Below are 21,404 nucleotides of genomic sequence, written 5' to 3' on the forward strand. Positions count from 1 at the left end.
ATGCTTATCAAAATGCACTTTTCAAATGAGCACAGGAGAAGAGCAGGATTTCACAAAATGATTCTACATTCCTCTGTTGAGTTTAAACAAAAATGACAAACAGTAATGTACATATATCTGTTATTGTGTGTGCGTGCATGTGCATGTGTGTATACTGTACCGTTATGGCGTAACCTTGACTTACAGCAGAGCGCATAGCGAGGGATGCTGGAGGCACACAGCTCACACAATCAAGCAGAAGCAAACACACACACATCCCACTGCAGCTCTGCTCGTCTTACATGCAAACACAGGCAAACACAGGCAAACACCAGAGGGCAAAGCAACCTAGACATATACATACGATCATTTGCACACACACCCAGACACACTTAGAAACACATCATCAGTATAGCCGATTTCCTGAAGATTTATACAAGGTTTATAATAATTGAATTATATAATATAATAACATATCCCAGAAGAGAACGGGTACTCACAATCACTCATGTCCCTCCAGCATTCACACGGTCCTGTGTTCCACTGCCCATTAGATCCTGGACCAGGCTAAAACTGAACCACTGTCACCTCTAAAAGTCTTTCCATGTTCAAGTCTTGTCCTAAAGAACAAATATTCAGCTTCAAATGTCCAGAATCCAGGACTCATTATACTCCATTCTACAATATACCATTAGAAATAAACATACCATTTTTAGAAGAATCCTCTCTGTTTTCAAAAAAAGTCTGTAATCACGTGGTCTATGTGTACTATAAGCAGTAAACAGATAAATGGCATGATACGGCCGCTCAGGGTTAAAACTACTTGCTGAGCAGGTCTCTTTTTATTTACAGAAACAAAAAGAAATTTTCCTAAAGCTGATACATATCTAGTTGTGGTACTCATACTGGATGTCCACTGTGGGGCGCCACAAGGACATAAAGCACTCTCACTCACTAGCTCACTCACTCACTCACTCATCCTCTATACCGCTTTATCCTGTATTCAGGGTTGCGGGGGGGCTGGAGCCTATCTATCCCTGGAGACTTAGGGCATGAGGTGGGGTACACTCTCACAGAAGTGATATCAACCTCTGCCTCCTTTCACCTGGTACATTCTACGTATAGGGGTCAAGAATGCAAGTGAAGAAAGATCTTTATTCTAATATTTACAAAACAGTATGGGAAAACTTCTAGGCACTGGACTATAAAATAACTTAGTGATTTGTGATTTGAACTTTTTTTGAAAAAAAAAAAAGTTGTAATTTTAAAACGTTGTTAAAATAAATACAATTTCCCTAAAAAAAGGTAAATAAAAAAAAATGCTTCTTCACTCTAGAACATCTGGCCTCAATTAAATGGTTCTGCAGCTGATTTAGTGTCTGAAATATATATTGTACACAATCAATCATTATGTTTATAGATATAGTGCTGACTCAGTGCTCAGGAATGATGCTCTGCCTCTTTCTTAACATACAAAAACCACATACAAAACCAGACACCAAAGCACTTTCAGTAAGGAAACACATCTAATATCATTATAACCCAAGGCTGAATCCCAAATCTCTGTTTAACCACTGATTAACACTACTTTCTGTAAGTTCCAAGGAATTGACCAGACGTCATAGTGCACTTATTCATGCTATTTGTTTCATGCTATTTGGGATTTGACGCCAGATTAGTTATTATCCTGTCTGGTCCAATCCCACAGAAAAGCTAATGTAGTAAAAAAAAAAAAGAAAAAAAAGAAAAGAAAAAAAAAAGGTAATGCTTGCTGGAAGAGAAAAGTATCATCAGAACCTCCCTGGGTGGATAAACAAGTGTAACATGTAAGTGTAAAGGATCCACTGCTACCATCCTGGTGCCAGACACCACAGCACATACCTACGGAGGCCCTGTGGAGTCATGCCTTGAGGGACTAGAGCTATTTTGGTGGCACGATGGAAATTTACACTATATTAGGCTAAATGTTTTATGGCCCTATATGTTATTGCTGATCAGTGGCTTTGTAGGTTATAAAAATGTTTTTTGATAACTTCGTTATTAATCTAAGCTATTACAAAGTAAGTTATTTGTTATATGAAAGCCCCAGGAACCAATAAACTTAAGTGTGTATACACCTTCTTTTATGTCTATTTCTGGTGAGAATATGTGTTTAGTTTGTCTTTTTATATGAACAGTGACATATATCAGCTATTATGCATGTGTGTTTTGTTTATGTCTTATTATTCAAGAAGTTTAAGAGAAAATGGTTACATTGAACATATTTATATTTAATTATTAAATTCTCTATAAACTAATGGAAAGCATTTAGAATGAATCCTGAGCACTTTAAATGATTACAGTATATACAGTATACAGCTGGCAGGCTTTTGACTGAGAGGTTTCTTTTCTTACTCTCTTTCAATTCCGTAGCTATCATTTGCATAGACTTCTGACCTGGGTGTACCCATGATTCCAGAAGTGAGTAGCCTTTTAAGAAATGACGATGATTTACAGTAAGGGCTTTACAACAGAAGAGAGAGAGAGAGAGAGAGAGAGAGAGAGAGAGAGCCCAAGGATCTAAACTAAAGCAGAACAAACTTTTTCAGCAGACATTGTACTTCCTTTCAACAGTCGCTTTTGAGACAGTCACTTTTCTCAACCAGATTAACACTTTGGTTTTAACAGCTGCTATAAACTTTTTCTTAGCATGTATTTATAATCTGCTTATTATAGTCTTTTTACAATGCTTGGATGTATTAATTTAATAAAATATAAAATTACAATTTTTTTGTCTATTAAAAATCCACAACTGGCTTTTGTTTAAGTGCCTTAAAAATAATACGTTACCTTTGTTCTAATTGGCTGAGCTGCTTTTGTTTATTTAATGTCACGTTTAACGTGTCTGATCCAGTGCTTTGCTTTGGTTAACAATAAAATGGTTAAAATCCTGAAATAACTAAAGAAAGCATACACACATTAAAAAAATATGTGGTAATGTTCAGAGTACATCTCATATCTAGTGTAAAATGTGACAGAATGTTCTACGGGCTTCGACACAAAATACACAGTTCAGCTGTAAGATTTGCATTTGCAAATGTGGTCATGACACTGAATTTAAATGATCTGCTCTTTGAGCTTAATTTCTATATATGGACAACGTCGGCTGGAAAGGGGTTTAACGATGTTAAAAGTTTGTATTTTCACACTTTTTTATGTTTTAATAGATATTTAGATTTCTTCTTCACTTAAGACATACCAGCTGTTAAGGAGTGACATGATGACTTACATAAAGCTGTTTAAACTGCCATAGATTGGTGGTATATTCTTATCTTTATATGATACAAAAACATGGAGGTTGGTGAAAGTATTGTGAGTTACACTAGGAGTTGTCCTGATAATATGTTAAGATATAAAGAAAGAGAAATGCAACAGTGTGGAACAAAGTTTTTTCAACTATTTGGATATAAACTTGTGCAAACATGTTTAATGCCATACAGTAGTTTGGGCATGAATTTGACCAAGTAAACCATGACCCCAGTAAACATCATGCCAAGATTCAAACCATCCTGCTCAGGAGATGAAGACAAAGAGATAAGCATAAGGACATTTTGCCATTTATCGTACATTTAATCAAAATTATAGCACAACATCTGTATTATTGTTATTGTGCAACATTAATCTAAGCTATTACAAAGTAAGTTATTTGTTATATGAAAGCCCCAGGAACCAATAAACTATAAAATATGTGACAAATTGAAGTGCCAATAAAAGTTTTTGATAAGCTTCAGAAAAACCTGAAGGATTGTAAATTTTACCAAGAAAGCTTTTAGACAAATAAAAAAATATAGAGGAAAGATATTTTTTGTCCTGAATATAGAGTATTCTTCTAGATATCAAGATATAACTAGATTTATGGAAGTTGGGATTTAAACAGGGATGGAAAGCTTCTTCCACATATCGTCACCACTCTTCCTAGATGGTGTATTTTTATCTGAAAGAAGTTAAAACACACACAGTCACTGAAAATCATAATTAATAAATGACACACATTTAATCTTTTATTTTAAAAATAAAAAACGATCAAGTGAATTACCCTTGTACTTCCTCTTACAAGCATGCTGGCAGTACTGAGTCTTTAACATAACACGGTTATTGCTGTTGACTAGAGGGACAAAGGGAGAATGATTTAGTATCTGGACTTGGTATAATAAAATTATGTTGTGGAGAAAAAAATATGTTCTGAACAGGAATAAACTTACAAGGGCATAAACAAGATTTCTTCATCTTCTGTTGCTGAGATCGTACTAACAATAAAAAAGATCAATTATATCAATTTATTAGTACATCTATGTAATTCTTTTAATTCATTTAAGTTTATGATAAGTCAAGTATTAGGCCGCAGCCTAAATAATGCCTGTGCCTAAATAAGGAATACTGTAGGTCTATAATGTCAGTTTAATTTTACAATAAAAAATAAAGGTGATCTCGGTGACTTTGACCATGTCATGATTGTTGGTGCTGGACAGGCTGGGTTAAGTATTTCAGAAACTGCTGATCTCTTGGGATTTTGCAGATAAAGGTCTCTTTACACTAGAGAATGTTGTGGGGGGAAAAAACACAAAACATACAAAAAAAAAAAAAACACCCACAAAGCCTGGGTTCTGTGAGTCGACACACCCCGTTGAAAAAAAGTCAAAGAAGAGTGGACAAACTGAAAACTCACTGGAAAAGTATAGCAGATTAAATTATATATTTTTTACAGCTATGACCAGAAAATCTCCAACTTTCATTATCACTTTTTGTTTTGTTTTTATCTTATTTTTTCTGTATATCCTTGAGTTGACCAATTTCCAGTAGCATTTGTTACCCAGTAAGCATCAGCTGACTGCAGGCATGCATTAATATATATTATTTGGGCAAACATAAATTAATTGATATAAAAAAAATCCACTATTAATCTCGCTTCAGGCCTGTTAATACAACTTATAAATTAAGTTGCTTTAAAACAATATTTATTCCATATGTTTAAAAAAAACTCCTAAAATATTCACATGGAAAAAAAATCTAGATGTCCCTTTCACATATCATTAATATTTTCATGCCCACTAGGATTTATTTCCCTAAAAATGTTAAATTGGATTATGTAAAATGTTCAGTGCTCTTAATATATATTAATATGAATTAAACATCAACAAATCATTACCCATCCAAAAAACAGCATTTTAAAAGAAAATTTGTTATTACTACCTGAGTGGTTGATTAAGATGGTGGCCAAGATGACCAAGGTCAAACTCATCAAAAGAAGCTTGGACATCTTTTCAGACATATCAGTTTATAATTCTCTCTTCTTTCTTCTGTGTTATAGATGAGGCAAGATTTTACTTTTACTTATATACCCTTAGATACAGATCACTAGCCTTCATCACTTCCCTTCCATCTAACTTACACAAAAAAACAACACATATTAGGTTTTCATACTGGTCAGGGCAAATAGGTCTCAACAGGTCCTCACATATCTTAATCTTATACAGACATCTGGGAACAAAGATTTTTTGTCTACTGCCAAGTTCTTTAAACATAAAAAAATTCCAGGTTTTGATTACAATCTATGGCCACAGACCAGCTGATCAAGATGACAAAGTTGTTCATGATAGTTCCTGCTGCCTCCCCACAGGTAAAAAACATATTGTTTTTGTGTGGGAAAATAAAAATCACATTTACAAAAGAAATTCACCTACAATTCACCATGTTTACCCTTGCAAATGCTTTGGACTTCATCACAAATCCTTTAAACATTAAACTGAATAGAGTCACACTATAGACAAGCATGTAATGAATACATGGTCCCAGTTCAAATATGATGCAATGAGAGATTATGTGGATCAATAAGCAGTAGACTTAGACAAGCAAATACATGTTCTGTAACAGAGTGCAAAGCATTTATATATAAAAAAAACAGCCATTTATAAGAAATGTCCTTTCGCTGTATGAGCTGTTCACAAACACCAATTGTTTACTGGATATATATGATCTAGATTGCTTGTTTGTGCATGTTTTGCATTTTAAGTGTGATGAAACTTGACATTTTTTCGGGAAGCAGCCTGAGGCCAGAGTTCAGGCTCAGGAGTTTTTAGAAGGGATTCTCAATTATAAAGAACCTATTATGCTAACACCTGTCTCCAGTTATCTTTTTTGAGGTCATTAACTCAAGGATTCACATACTTTTTCGACCAGCACTATGAGGTTTTTATGGTTGTTCTTAATTAAGACATGAAAGATCTCAATTTTTTTGTGTTATGATTTTTTGGCACATTATATTCCATTAATTCCCATGAGCTGACAGGAATTCCACTAGAACTCAAATAACCATTTATTTACAGCTTTGATGAGCAGAAAAGCATTTTGGTACATATTTGGTACTGGTATTTTGACAGCTAATAAGAGAATAAGACTACATGGGGTTCCTCTCCTGTCAGTCAAGATCAGGAAGGTAGCGTCACCAAAATTGAAGAGTTGAAGATGAAGATTATTAATTGCATATATTCTTAGTCTTACACTTTTCTGGGGAGCTACTACCTAACTTTGGTATTATGGTCTGTTCCATGTTATCGGGTACATCTAGCAATGAATAATTCATGCTTGAGATATATCCACTGCTTTTGTGGCAGACACTTGAGGGGTTAGATTGCCAGCTGAATGCCCGATTGGCAATCACACACTACTGGCAATTTGAGAACAACAATTGGTATAGCCTGCATGTATTTGGACTGTGGAAGGAAACCCACCAGGCACAGGGAACTCCATCTACACAGACTGAAGGTGGGAATCAAACCCTGACCCTGGAGGTGCAAGGTGACCATGCTAACCATTAAGCCACCACTATTCAACTAGACACAAAATAATGAGAGATGATATGTTTCACTTTATATTACTATTTCAGATCATCACTAACTTCTAGGGGAGGACACAATGGCATGTCAGTCATTATTTAAGATATGTTTTGGAAATGATAATTCATGGAGTATGGGAGTAAGACACATAAATAGAGAAATATATTTATCTGAGTCACATCTTTGTGTGGTGATTTATATTAAGAACACTGACATGCTTACTTATGTAGAAAACAATAACAGGAGGAAAGAAAAACTAACAAACCTATTCTATGAGACATTAATCTTTTATCTAGCATCTCATTTGTAGGCCATAATTCCATACATGTTATTTCATAGTCATGAATTTTTATTTAAGTATTGTTCTAGAATGTGGAAAAATTAAGTCAAACTTGTGTCCAAACTTTTGACTGTTTAATTTATAATAATATTAATTCAAAATATATATTATAGATCATATATATATATATATATATATATATATATATATATATATATATATATATATATATATATATATACTTACCTAAAGGTTTATTAGGAACATCTGTTAAATTTTTATTAATGCAATTATCTAATCAACCAATCACATGGCAGTTGCTTCAATGCATTTAGGGGTGTGGTCCTGGTCAAGCCAATCTCCTGAACTCCAAACTGAATGTCAGAATGGGAAAGAAAGGTGATTTAATCACAATTACTGGGATTTTTACGCACAACCATTTCTAGGGTTTAAAAAGAATGGTGTAAAAAGGGAAAAACATCCAGTATGCGGCAGTCCTGTGGGCGAAAATGCCTTGTTGATGCTAGAGGTCAGAGGAGAATGGGCCAACTGATTCAAGCTGATAGAAGAGCAACTTTGACTTAAATAACCACTCGTTACAACCGAGGTATGCAGCAAAGCATTTGTGAAGTCACAACACGCACAACCTTGAGACGGATGGGCTACAACAGCAGAAGACCCCACCGGTTACCACTCATTTCCACTACAAAAAAGAAACGGACGCTACAATTTGCACGAGCTCACCAAAATTGGACAGTTGAAGACTGGAAAAATGTTGCCTGGTCTGATAAGTCTCGATTTCTGTTGAGACATTCAAATGGTAGAGTCAGAATTTGGCGTAAACAGAGTGAGAACATGGATCCATCATGCCTTGTTACCACTGTGCAGGCTGCTGGTGGTGGTGTAATGGTGTGGGGGATGTTTTCTTGGCACACTTTAGTCCCCTTAGTGCCAATTGGGCATCGTTAAAATGCCATGGGCTACCTGAGCATTGTTTCTGACCATGTCCATCCCTTTTTTACCACCATGTACGCATCCTCTGATGGCTACATCCAGCAGGATAATGCACCATGTCACAAAGCTCGAATCATTTCAAATTGGTTTCTTGAACATGACAATGAGTTCACTGAACTAAAATGGCCCCCACAGTCACCAGATCTCAACCCAATAAAGCATCTTTGGAATGTGGTGGAACAGGAGCTTCGTGCCCTGGATGTGCATCCCACAAATCTCCATCAACTGCAAGATGCTATGCTATTAATATGGGCCAACATTTCTAAAGAATTCTTTCAGCACCTTGTTGAATTAATGCCACGTAGAATTAAGGCAGTTCTGAAGGCAAAAGGGGGTCAAACACCGTATTAGTTCCTAATAATCCTTTAGGTGAGTATATATATATATATATATATATATATATATATATATGTATATATACAGTGAGGTCAATAAGTATTTGATCACCCTGTGATTTTGCAAGTTCTTTTACTTAGAAATCATGGAAGGGTCTACAATTTTCAGCATAGGTGCATTTCCACTGTTCCAATCCGGAAATCACATTGTATGATTTTTTAACAAATTGTTTGTAAATTGTAAATTACTGTGTTAAATAAGTATTTTCTTCTTACAGAGCCACTCTTTGGTTTTCCTGGCTGTGTGCTTTGGGTCATTGTCATGTTGGAAGACCCAGCCACGACCCATCTTTAATGCTCTGACTGAGGGAAGAAGGTTTTTGCCCAATATGTCACAATACATAGCCCTGTTCATCCTCTCCTTAATACAGTGCAGTCGTCCTGTCCCCTGTGCAGAAAAACACCCCCAGAGCATGATGCTTCCAGCCTCATGCTTCACTGTAGGTATGGTATCATTGGGATGATACTCATCATTCTTCTTCCTCCAAACACGGCGAATGGAGTTAAGACCAAAAAGTTGTACTTTGGTCTCAACTGACCACAGGACTTTCTCCCATGACTTCTCTGGATCATCCAAATGGTCCCTGGCAAACTTCAGATGGGCCTGGACATGTGCTGACTTAAGCAGTGGAACCTTCCTTGCGATGCAAGATTTTAAACCATGACGTCTTAGTGTCTTACTGATAATAGCCTTGGAAACGATGGTTCCAGCTCTCTTCACGGCACTGACCAGCTCCTCCTGTGTAGTCATCTAGTTCTGGGCTGATTCTTCACCATTTTTAGCATCATTGATACTCCATGTACAGTATACAGTATATACTTAGACTTTGGCTGATTGTGGGGTGCACAGGTGTCTTGATGACAGCTAACAACCTCAAACAGGTGCTACTAATTTAGAAGCATGAGCAGAATATAGCTGGACTATTTAAAAGCTAAATAATAGGTCTTTGAGGTTTAGAAATCTTCCTCATAAGCAAGTGATCAAATACTTATTTGACACATTCACAAATAAATTATTAAAAAATCATACAATGTGATTTTCGGATTTTTCTTGTTAAATTCTGTCTCTCACAGTGGAAATGCACCTATGCTGAAAATTGTAGACCTCTCCATGATTTCTAAGTAAGAGGCCTTGCAAAATCACAGGGTGATCAAATACTTACTCACTGTATATGTTTAGTATTGGCAGCACAGTTGTGTAGTGGTTAGTATTTTGGCTTCGGTTGAGGGATCGATTCCCGCCTCTGTCTTTTTGCATTGTGTTTGCATGTTTTCCCTGTGCTTGTTGGGTTTCCTTGGGCTACTCCAGTTTCCTCCCTTGTGAAGATTAGGCTAATTGGTGTCCCAAAGTGCCTGTAGTGTGTGTTCCTCCAAAAATGGATTTATGCTCCAGGCCCCATGCAACCCTGTGTGCAGGATAAGGGATATAGAATATGGATAAATAATTAGTGTTTAGATCATAAGAAACTACCACAAAATTAGTTTATTAACACTTCGTAATACTCAGTAAGTTCTTTGCACTGATTCAGGTGCTAATGTAGTGTTCACTCCCTTCATAGATTTCCATCATTTATGTACTGAACAGTATTCTTCTTTTTCTTTCAGCTGCTCCTTCTTTTGGCTGTCTCCATAAAACTCTGTCTACCACATCTTCCCTCATCACTCCAACCTCCTACATGTCCTCCCACATCACATCAATAAACCTTCCTCTTCTTGACCTGCCTGGCAGCTCCATCTCTAACATTCTCCTCCTGATATACCCCTGATCCCTCCTCTGCACGTGTCCAAACCATCATAACCTGGCCTCTCTAACTTTTAACTTTTCACTCGAACTTCCCCAAACCATTCTACAGTACCTGCACTGTCGCTCTAGTATACTCGTTTCAACTGTAATCCATTCTTGTCGCTCTTGAAGCATTTTCAGCTCTGCTTCCTGTCTTTTTGTCAGCGGCAACATCTCCAAACCCTACAAGTCTTATGCGGTAAAGTCTTACTGTATAACTCTTAGATAAATATAAACAAACTACTGAAAGGCTACATAGAACATATAAAAAAATTCTAAAAATATTTAGCAAGTACAAATTGTATATAGTGTATTTTAAACACTGGCTGTTGCTGATTTAAGATTCTGAAGATGACTTTTTTTTAATTAATAAAGTGACCTTTGAAATGGACTATCTATATCATAAACCCATGACTTCATTTTCAGCTTTGTGTAGACTGTGAAACGGACTGTAAGCACGACAGAGCTTTGACATTATGTGCTTTTGTGTGGGCGATGCAAACGCCTGCACTGAGGATGACTCATACAGTAACCTGCACGGCCCACGCAAGTGTGGGGGAAAAATTTGCATGTGCGTCGCGCCCACAACTGCTGAGACTCGCGTAGTGTAGTGCGTACAGTGTGTGTGTGTGTGTGTGTGTCTCTCTCTCTCTCTCTGCCTCACACACGCGCACGCACGCGCGTACACACACGAAGCCCTTCCCCGCGCAGTGACGCGCTCAGAAACGACCAAGGAAATCCCCAAAGCAGGAGTTACGACATTTCTTAGCTGTCTGTGTAAATCAGCCTACTTCCGGCTTACGGCATTGAAAACAAGCGCTGTTTCACCTAACGCTCTTCTCTCTCTTCAGGACTAACGTTAAATTGGTAAGTGTACATTTTTTTTTTTTTTTTGCTATGTTGTTTAATAATTTTTTAGGAAATTGATTTTGGTGTGTTTATATATCCGGGAACCCTGAATATCTGTCCGCGCGCGTGTGTGTATGTGTGTGTTTATACACCTTTGTGTTGACAGATCAACATGAGGAAACACGATTTGATACACACACACACACACACACACATATATATATATATATATATATATATATATATATATATTAGATCCAAGGCTGTGTGTGTTTATCTGGCTTTGTGAAAGTACAGTGTTCAGAAGCTAGCGTTTCTCCTACGCTGCTAAATCCGCATTTCTTTTCCACAGGTAGTTTGTTTAAAGCGATCTCTCCGCGCTGTTACAGTTCAGCTCGTTCAGGACACAGAAAAGATTTATGAAGAGATCGTGTGAGTTTGAGCAGCTCGACTCGGCCGCTGTCATGTACGGAAGTGCAGGTCTGCCCGAGCTCATCCCGCCCGCATGCGCACTGCGACCCAGCGCCGTCCTGCCGTACAGCGCGGACAGACCCGGAGCCGCGGACAGACACGGGCCACAGCTGGGCTCTAACCCACGCAGGATGCACAGACCCCCCAAACTCGGACAGATCGGTCGCTCCAAAAGAGGTAGTTACTCAACAGTTTACTCATGATCAAGACACTGATGCTCCATCTGATATATATATATATATATATATATATATATATATATATATATATATATATATACTGTAGCACATACTTCATAGTCAGGTGACAAAGCACACCCAATCTAAAAAATGTAATAAAATATTGCATATTTAAAAACAACTTAATTTTTACAGTGCTACAGTAATACAGTAACAAGATAAATGTACAGTGGGACCTTGGATTACGAGTATAATTTGTTCCGGAAGCGGGCTCGTATTCCAAAAAACACATGTAAACCAAATTGAATTTTCCCTTAAGAAATAATCAAAACTCAAATTATTTGTTCCACAGCCCAAAAAATAAATACATAAAAATAATTAACACAAAAAATTAAGTAAAAATAAAACAAATTAACCTGCACTTTACCTTCAAAAAAGAGTAAAAAAAAAAAGACACATGTAACACATGTTTGTAAGAGATTCTGCAAATAAGGGCATAAAGTGACCCCAAGCACTTTTCAATCAAACTAAGCAAGTAAATCCAAAAATAATAATATATAATAATAATAATAATAATAATAATAATAATAATAACAACAATAATAAACTTTTTATGTAGTTTTTACTTTCTATTTCTCTCCCTAAACCTGTATACAGTTTTGCCAGAGTATCAGGCATGCAAATTAGTACAGCCATTTTTTGTTGTTGTATTTATAAATTTATACAATAGTACAAAGTTAACTGTGGCTCCAAGATGTCTGAACATCGGCCTCTTTATGCAAAGTGAAAAAACTGTAGTCGTCCACCTTGACTCATGGAATGTGCTGTATTGTCACTATCCTAAACCGTCTCCACTTCTGATTCCTACTACAGTACATAATTAGGGAAAGCAAACCATGCAATTATGCTTAATAGTCAGCAGGTGTTCAGATGCACCACCTCAATTTCACCCCTCTGGTTATGTAACGCAAGGCCATGTAGAAATGTAGTAAAGCACGAATATTTTTAGCAGGATGTAGTCGAGTAAAAGTAAAAAGTACCCATTAATGAAACCACTTAAGTAAAGTCCAGATATGTGAAATATGTGCTACAGTAACAAGATAAATGTACTTGTTTTTTTTTTCAACCTCTAGGCAAGTCATGTGTGTTACAAAAGTTTTACTTTTATATGTTTGCATTATATTTATTATTTAAATTTGTACCTTTTTTATAATCCCAAAAAACTGTTTTGTATTTATACACAGGGGCCCAAAAATATGCATACATACTTCAACAGTTGTTACTATGCCCTTTATAAACACTAAAATTTAATTATGTTTATTTTTTATTGAATCATATGTTTATAAAATGGTATTAAGTTAATTGTTAATTAATAACTTTAGAATGTCTAAACATTGGCCTCTTTATGCAAAGTTAAGAGAATCGCAGTCATCCACCTTAAACATGTAATGTAGGTGTTAGTCATGACACATTAATTCATTGTTTTCTTTCTTGCTTTTTTTCATAGTGGATCTTGATGATGAAGACCTGGATGACATCATGAACAACAACAGGAGCTTCCCTCTTTCCATCAGTGTCTCACCTGTCGCTTAAAGCATGCTGGACTGTGCTAAAGTTGTGTTGTGGCCAACATCGTTATTCAAGTTCTGAAGCGTTACAAAATGCACATAATTACTATCAAGCGAAATCACTTAAACACAAGTGCACACACAATATTCTCTCTCCCTCTCTCTCTCTCTCTCTCTCTCTCTCTCTGTATTTAGCTCTCTTTTATCTCAGGATTGCTGACTGTTCAGTGCTCTGCTGTGACCATTGCTTGTTCAGCACTTGTAACTTTAATCTTGTGGCTGTGACATTGACTGTGTTGTTGTTACCTCTCTGTTCACACTGCATTTTGATACTGAGAAAATTATTTCTAAAGGCACAGGGCTATATTCATTAAAAAAAAAGCACTTTACTGAGCAGACAAACCCGAAAGGGTGGTTTGCTCCGCTCTCATAAACATGTTCTGTGAAAATCTGTTAACCTGTAACACACTGTTCAGCTTAGGATTCACAGTTACCTTGGAAACTGAAGTCTTTTAGCATGTTTCTGCTCCCCGGATATTTAAAGTGTATTTGCAGGGGGTGCTTTTTCACTTTTTTGGGCTGAATAAATTATTCTTTAAAATTGTCTACTATAATGGTAATGCTAAGTTGTGGTTTGTGGATTATAATTGACTAGCATGAAATTGCTTGTTAATTTTACCTTTTGTATTTGCAAATTGCATTTTTGAAAAATAAAGTATGCATGATTATCACATGGCTTCAGTCCTGGTTGATAACACAATCATTGTATAATGTTAGGAAGCTAGTTTACTATTCATTGAATATAAATTTAATCTGAAACACTATCATACTACTTCTAAGACTGAGGAAAACCTGTGAAAAATCATGAAATATATGTGTATAGGTACAGTATATACGGTATACTTCTCTTTTTCTCATTCACACAAAGTTAACCTACAGTACATTCAGAAAACTTAAAAACCTCTACAGAAACAGCTACAGTAAACAAAAGTCCCCTCATGTTTTTGCATAGTACTGTATATCAGAATTTCTCGTTGGTGCGTTTGAAATGTTGGTTGTTAAATAATACTTAAGCATCATGATCAGTAGATAGACTCAGTGGTAGACAAAGAACACAAATCCTTTACTTAAGTAAATATAGAGATACTTTGGGTCAAATATTCCTTAAGTAAAATTACACCATACCAAGACCTCTATTTAAAAGGATTACTTTTTGTCTACTTAAAAATACAAAAGTGCTGTTTTCCTGACTGTCTGCAACCAGCTCTGGTTCTGATTTCAAAAACCTGTAACAATTTACATAAGAGTCAGCAGGTGGCGAAATTCCCACTTCAAATACTACACACCGCAAGAGTTATGTATATGTCATGCAAAAATGAATTAAAAGTACAGATGGCAGAACACTGTGTCTTAGTGGCTAACAGTGTCCCTTGCACCTTCAGGGTCCGGGTTTGATTCTCGCCTCTGGGAATGTGTGCATGAGTTTGCGTTTTATTCCTGTGCTTGGTGGGTTTCCTTCGAGTATTCTGGTTTCCTCCCACATTTCAAAGACATGCAGTTTAGACGAATTGGCAAACCTAAAGTGCCTGTAGAGTGTAAATGTGTGGGAATGTTAACCGGAGGTCCTACCACTGTCACAAAAATGGAAGTAAATAAAATGGTCAGAATGTACAGAATGTTCCCTAGTTGGACTACAGAGGTTCCTAGATGGATGGATGAAAAAATGCAGATGTTTCCTGTAGTAGTGGAGTTAAAGTAGAAAGTAGCATTTAATAAAATAACTCAAGTACGATACAGTATGGTTTCATTTATGGTACGTAATTTACTTCATTACCTTCCTTATCTGGATATAATGAATAATAACGCACAATGCAGATTTACAATACCACAATCAACATGTTATAAATAATAAAACTTTTATTTCTTTATTTATTTTGCACTGGGACAGTTTATTTTGCATTTGAAATCGTATTAAAAAAACAAACAACAACAACAAAAAGATCCCACGAAAATCACTTGACACTGAGCAACATAACCTGACTTGTTACTATACTGCACTTCATTAAATAAATCCACTTTATCCGGTTTCTGTTAAAGTACATAAACTGGTAAAAGGTTTATAAAACACTGACTTAATGTAATATGTCTCCTATTCAGGCATTTTTAGTGGAATAGTGTTGAATGGGATGTTAAACTGTAAGGTTAACATTTTTAGTTTTCACAACTGTAAAATCTTACTATTGGTATAAATATTAAACCACTAATAAAGAAAGAAAGAAAGAAAGAAAGAAGCACTTTCATTACACTTACTTGTGTATCAGTTACTTGTGTGACAGCACTGCATTGATATTCAGCCTTTCAAATGACAAGGCTGATCTATTTTAATACTGTATATTAATCACAGTCACAGGGACCCCTTGTTTGGTGTTTATTTGTAAAGGCAGTGCTTTAACCACCTCTGATTCAATCCTAATCAGAAGGTCCCAGGTTCAAACCCCATCACCACCAATTTTTCACTGTTGGCCCCTGATCAGATGTACAATGAAATAAAATGTAAGTCGCCCTGGATAAGGGTGTCTGACCAATGCTGAAAAAGTAAATGTAAATGCCTTACAGTCAATTACAAATATTGCATACATAATATGAGGTTACCAAAACTGGAATTGTGTACAATTAATGTTAGACATTATGGAACATTCAAAGCACCAATCAAGCTAATGTATTAAAAATAAAAGCAATTTCTTTAATCCAAATCACAATTAGATCTCGTTTCACTATTTCTGTGTGTACATGTGTACTAGGGTATTTTGTTAGTGTTGCTGCATTTGCTGCAATAGGTTTTTTCATGCATATTTACTTAACAGATTGTTTTTGTAAACAAGGTTTATACACTAGGTGTCAGTTGCAAGGAAATCATTACTTATTAAAAAGGTAGGTTCAACTCAGACACAATACGGGTCTGTTAATCTTTTGTCTTGCAAGTCTAAAAGCAAATAACAATATAAAAATGACCTTTGAGGCAGTGCTGTACCAGTTGTAACAGAAATGACAACAAAATACATTCATTTCTCTGTTACTTAAGCTGGAGAGACAAATATAACTAAGCTATAATGAGGAATATCCTTTTAGAAAATTCTTTATTTTAAAAACAATGTCACATTTTGAGGGTTAAAACAAACTTCTAGGACTCACAGAGAGAATATGTTTACTTTCCTGTTAGACAGTGAAAGGTTTTGGCCCTGGTTATTCAATATGTGTGTGCTTTACACAACTAAATGCCCTGTAATGCATTCTACTGGGGATGATGGTACAGTAGCTTACCATCATACACAGTCAAAACTAACCTTTCAAAAAGAGTGTAATTCAGATAGCATGCTAGAAGCATACAGTTTTCTGTTATAACAATAGCAATACTTTACTGTCCTCTGCACCATCAATCATTATAAAACAGTACTCTTGTATTTCAATAAATCGTGGGATATTATAATACTGAAGATGACATATTGTCAACACCTTCTGTTACTCTCATTTCATGGATTAACCATGTTTTCCCCGTCCTTCAGCTTAATCCATCAGGCTCAGTCCTGTTTTCCTTTTTCAGGGATGCTTATTGTATACAGTTCCTGTCTGGTTATTTGTAAGCACTCACACATACTCCTTGGTACTACTGTTGCTGCGTGCAGCGTTTTTTGGGTACTTGGACACCTGTTTGCTTTGAGAACACGAGGCAGCCAATAAAGCTCCTCCGAGAACATCGAGGAAAGATCCGGCCCATGCGATAAAAATGGCTGCGCCAAACTCAAACCTGGTAAAATAAAGGAGGAAAAGAAAAGCAAAGAAGAGTGAGAGAAATAACTACTCTATAAATTCACACACAGTACACACACATACTGTACTAATTTTTACTGCACATGGCAAGTGTATATTTAATTTTTACTTAAATTTTCAGCAGTTGATTTTATTATTTAAAAGCAAACAAACAAACAAAAACAATTCTCTAAATAAACTTACTTTGTGTTGACTGGTGTGAAGGGGTTGTAGAAAGCACGGATTACGTTGTGGGCAAACCACGAGCATGCAACGACTGCACTCAGAGCTACATGGCCAGAACAAAGAAAGCACTTAGGACAACCACACAGGTCGAAAAAATGGTGTTATATATGCAATTGTATTTACACATTAAAAAAAAAAAGTTCTACTTCATAGCTCGTCACAGTTTCTGAACACCACTGATTTTTATAGTGAATTCCTTTGTTACAACTTTTTATGACTGCCCCTATGTGAACTCTTAGCTTTGTACTTAGTGGCAGAGCCTTTGGCAAAAAGATCAAACAGAATCCTACACATACTTTCAAGATTTTGTTCAAGGTCCAAAAAATACACATTGTAATCTCTAGATTTTTTAATTTTTTGTCATCGTATCACTGATTTCAGGTTACACGATCCTTTGTTTTATTTTAAAGGCTTATTAGACACACTCACCTCCAATGAGCAGTATAATTCCACCTGTCATAGCGGTGCGGGCTTTACGCACTTTATTGTCTCCTCCACATGTGGTGCACTTCATTCCTACACAAGCGACTCCCAGCCCAGCAATCGACACGATGATGCTAACTATCATTAAAGCACGGGTTGCCTGGAGAGAACCTAAAAAACACACACAAACACACAAATACCATATAGTTATAAATAGTGACAATTAACACATAATTGTATAATTGTACTTATTAAACATATTTTAAGAATTTAATTTTTTTTTAATAGGGTTGTTCAGGAGTCAAGGATTTGTGATAAATCAGCCATTAGTGTCAATAAATGCATAAATGTGTTTGTGGCCCCTCATGGCCAGTGTGACTCTGGATATGCTATCATCCTCCTGACCAAGATAAAGTGGTTAAAGAAAGTTAAGTGAGTGCTAGAAAATGCATCATGATTATTTGTACACTTGTGTATGTTATTAATATTTCATGGCAACCATCTATGAAATTTGCTGTGTTTACTGAAGAGCAGAACAATAAAAGGCATAATTAGTAGGATATACTAATCAGTGTCCAAGATGGAAAAAAATTAAGACTGATATTGTGTGTATGTGTGTGTGCATGTGTGTAAAAACATGTGTAAGGGGCTTTTACCCCACCAGAACCAGCCTGTACCAGTAAGTCCCTGTATACTGAAAACTAAGGGAGGTGGACTTACTTACCAGTAAATCCCACCCTATTAAAAACTAGGGGAGGTGGGAAAGGGTGTAACGAAGTAAAAGAATGACTTCTCTAGCATCATTCATTACAGCACAATAATAGCTCTCTTGCCAGGCGCTGAGAATACATGAGTGTGGAATCCAGTAACGACCCTCCCTTATCCCACGACTTATTCTGCCTTTTTGCTCTGCCGTCTTACAGTAACTCACCCTGCTGCCAGGTGCGACCTTAACTGGTTTGATCCGAACATCATCCCGAGTTTCCAGATCAATACTGATCCATTTTACTAAGTCATAAGGATATTGATGAGAGAGGTAGTAAATATATATGGCTGGAGCAGGATCGAGAGGACTGTGTGCCAATGTTTCAGGAGAGTGGCATTGTGGAGGCAAGGCATTCTTGTTAACAAAGCAACAGCCGTCTGTTTCCAGGGTTTCACTACCTTGATGTGATCCAAACCCATTTATCAAGCAGAAGCACTGCTGTGGCGCCACTGCAAGCATAGTGTCTGTATGTTGATGGAGGACATTATTGTCAGGTTTATCATTTTACACAAGCTTGTCAGAGATTGATCTGGTCAAACTGGTAGACCATTTGCCATTTCTGCTGGCATATATGAGGTCTACCCTGTTGAATATTTAAGCAAGGTACAGTCATGGCTAATAAAATTTGCTTATATGTCTCTTTTTGTATTTATTCAAAAGGTATATGAGTTCAGTATATAATCCAGCTGTGGCAATAATGTACTTTTGGGCCTCCCAGTGCTTCCAGACCCAACAATAAGCTCAGTGTATGCTGATACAAAGCTTCCACAGTCAGAGAGCTGAACGCTTGACACTGAGGGAAATGACACAGCAGACACTGTAGGAGTCAGTGTAGCATGGAGAATGCACCAGGAGTAGTACAGGGAAAACACAGGTGTTCACACACACACACACACAGAGCACAGGTGCGCTGAATTTTTTGTTTAAAGTACTTATATGCATATTAGCACTCAGTGACATAACACTCAGTGAGCATAACACTCAGTGAACAGTGCTAAGCTAAATGATGCTGTGTTCAGGCTTCCTCATGATACTTCAATACCGATTTATGATTTGGAGCTTCGAAAACTAGTTTGATATAAACATTTAGATCTAATGCAACATTTTAACCGTGAAGAAAAGTATATGCATTCTTACTTCAGGTTATAAACAGCGTACCAGAAAACAAACAGACAAAAAAAAAAAAAAAAAATTAAAGCGTTAAAAAAAAAAAAAAAAAAAAAAGATGAACGCACTATTCGAGGAGCACTTGAACGCAGCATCAACGCCGAGCAGCGCAACACGTGTTCTTTCATCTCTCTCCTCACTTACTGTCCAGCTGCAGGACCGAGTCGTAGATTTTGCACTGAAGTTGACCAGTGCTCTGGAAGGCACAGGACATCCACAGGCCCTGGTACGTAGCCACGGCGGTGATGATGCTGTCTCCCACATGGGCTGACATTTTCCACTGCGGCAGCACCGTGCCAATGATGAGCCCCATGACGCCCACCAGAGACAGCGAGAACCCGAGCAGCTGCACTCCTGAGTTCGGCATGTTTGAGTTCAATGAAAGCACTTAACTTTTCCAGTCGTCCTCGTGTAAAGGAGTTGCCAAAGCCAGCGAGACCCGTTTCTGCCACCAGTAATCTAACTGACAAACAGCTTAAATAGCGCCTGGAATACCGAGTGCGACCCCGGAGCGCGCGCGCCTGCCTGCATCAGCCCCTGGGCGAAACGGGATGCTGTGACGTCACAACCAATAGCTGGAGGAAGTTTCTGGAGTATCCGGATCGGACTGGATGAGACGGATAGTTGTTTTCTTTTCCCAAGAGTTCGGCTCTGAAATATTGGCACATCTTTTATAAATGTCAGTGTGCCAAGGACAGTCAGAGAAAACCACTGCTCACTTACTGATGTGCGTGTGTGTGAGGTTTAAGTGCTAGGATTTAACATGCCTACCTTAAAAACAACAAAAACTTTTACACATACTCCTTTATTACTATAAAGGTAATTCCATGATGATGGTGCTATTTAACTTTTGAAGGTTTCCTTTTTTTCAGCATATATGGTACAGCATGTAGCCATATCACATCACAGGTACAAGGTTCCATGGTTTACTGGTTTTCCCCTTTGGCCACATCCCCCCCCCCCCCCCCCCCCCCCCCCCGTATTCTCTGGTGTTCTCCCATTTCCCGAAAATACAGTGCATCCGGAAGGTATTCACAGCGCATCACTTTTCCCACATTGTGTTATGTCGCAGCCTTATTCTAAAATTGATTAAATCCATTTTGTCCCTCAGAATTCTACACACATTACCCCATAATGACAACATGAAAAAAGTTTACTTGGGATTTTTGCAAATTTTTATTAAAAATAAAAAAATAGAAAGCACATGTACATAAGTATTCACAGCCTTCAACATGAAGCTCAAAATTGAGCTCAGGCGCATCCTGTTTCCCCTGATCATCCTTGAGATGTTTCTGCAGCTTAATTGGAGTCCACCTGTGGTAAATTCAGTTAATTGGACATGATTTAAAAAAAAAAAAATCCAGGCATTAGTGAAACACACCTGTCTATATAAGGTCCCACAGTTGACAGTTCATGTGGAAATGTGGAAAAAGTGATGCGCTGTGAATACTTTCTTAAACTCTCTTAATTTTATCCCAGTGTTTCACTAATGCCTCAAAACCATGAAGGTAGAAAGTTTTCTCAGTACACCAGAGCCATGATTGCCTGCCTTACGTCTAAAATGCTGGCCTTCCAGGAACTACGTTAATGGCCCAAACATAGTAA

General features: G+C 37.0%; 2 protein-coding genes across 2 annotated transcripts; one reads left to right on the top strand and one right to left on the bottom strand.

The window, feature by feature from the left end:
* The first annotated feature begins 11,038 nt into the window (after positions 1-11,038).
* On the top strand, positions 11,039-14,121 carry si:dkey-112a7.4 (calcium/calmodulin-dependent protein kinase II inhibitor 2). The gene is made up of 3 exons (XM_053492117.1): positions 11,039-11,190; positions 11,525-11,820; positions 13,330-14,121. The coding sequence occupies exons 2-3, from the start codon at positions 11,592-11,594 to the stop codon at positions 13,413-13,415; spliced, it is 315 nt and encodes a 104-aa protein (XP_053348092.1). The 5' UTR covers positions 11,039-11,190; positions 11,525-11,591; the 3' UTR covers positions 13,416-14,121.
* Positions 14,122-15,317: 1,196 nt separating this feature from the next.
* cldn7a (claudin 7a) lies at positions 15,318-20,298 on the bottom strand. The gene is made up of 4 exons (XM_053492069.1): positions 19,944-20,298; positions 17,873-18,037; positions 17,402-17,486; positions 15,318-17,195 (listed from the first exon to the last, which is right to left on the bottom strand). Exons 1-4 carry the CDS (start codon positions 20,164-20,166, stop codon positions 17,036-17,038), a joined length of 633 nt encoding a protein of 210 aa, XP_053348044.1. The 5' UTR covers positions 20,167-20,298; the 3' UTR covers positions 15,318-17,035.
* Positions 20,299-21,404: the final 1,106 nt, after the last annotated feature.

Source organism: Clarias gariepinus, chromosome 1 (genome assembly GCF_024256425.1).
Source record: "Clarias gariepinus isolate MV-2021 ecotype Netherlands chromosome 1, CGAR_prim_01v2, whole genome shotgun sequence".
NCBI lineage: Eukaryota > Metazoa > Chordata > Actinopteri > Siluriformes > Clariidae > Clarias > Clarias gariepinus.

Excerpts from the sequence above, each read along its gene's own strand:
- si:dkey-112a7.4 (XM_053492117.1), top strand. The coding sequence starts at position 11,592 with ATGAAGAGATCGTGTGAGTTTGAGCAGCTCGACTCGGCCGCTGTCATG. Across the intron at positions 11,821-13,329 it reads GATCGGTCGCTCCAAAAGAG|TGGATCTTGATGATGAAGAC; the intron begins GTAGTTACTCAA and ends TTTTTTTCATAG.
- cldn7a (XM_053492069.1), bottom strand. The coding sequence starts at position 20,166 with ATGCCGAACTCAGGAGTGCAGCTGCTCGGGTTCTCGCTGTCTCTGGTG. Across the intron at positions 18,038-19,943 it reads CTCGGTCCTGCAGCTGGACA|GTTCTCTCCAGGCAACCCGT; the intron begins GTAAGTGAGGAG and ends TGTGTTTTTTAG. Across the intron at positions 17,196-17,401 it reads TTCACACCAGTCAACACAAA|GTTTGAGTTTGGCGCAGCCA; the intron begins GTAAGTTTATTT and ends TTATTTTACCAG.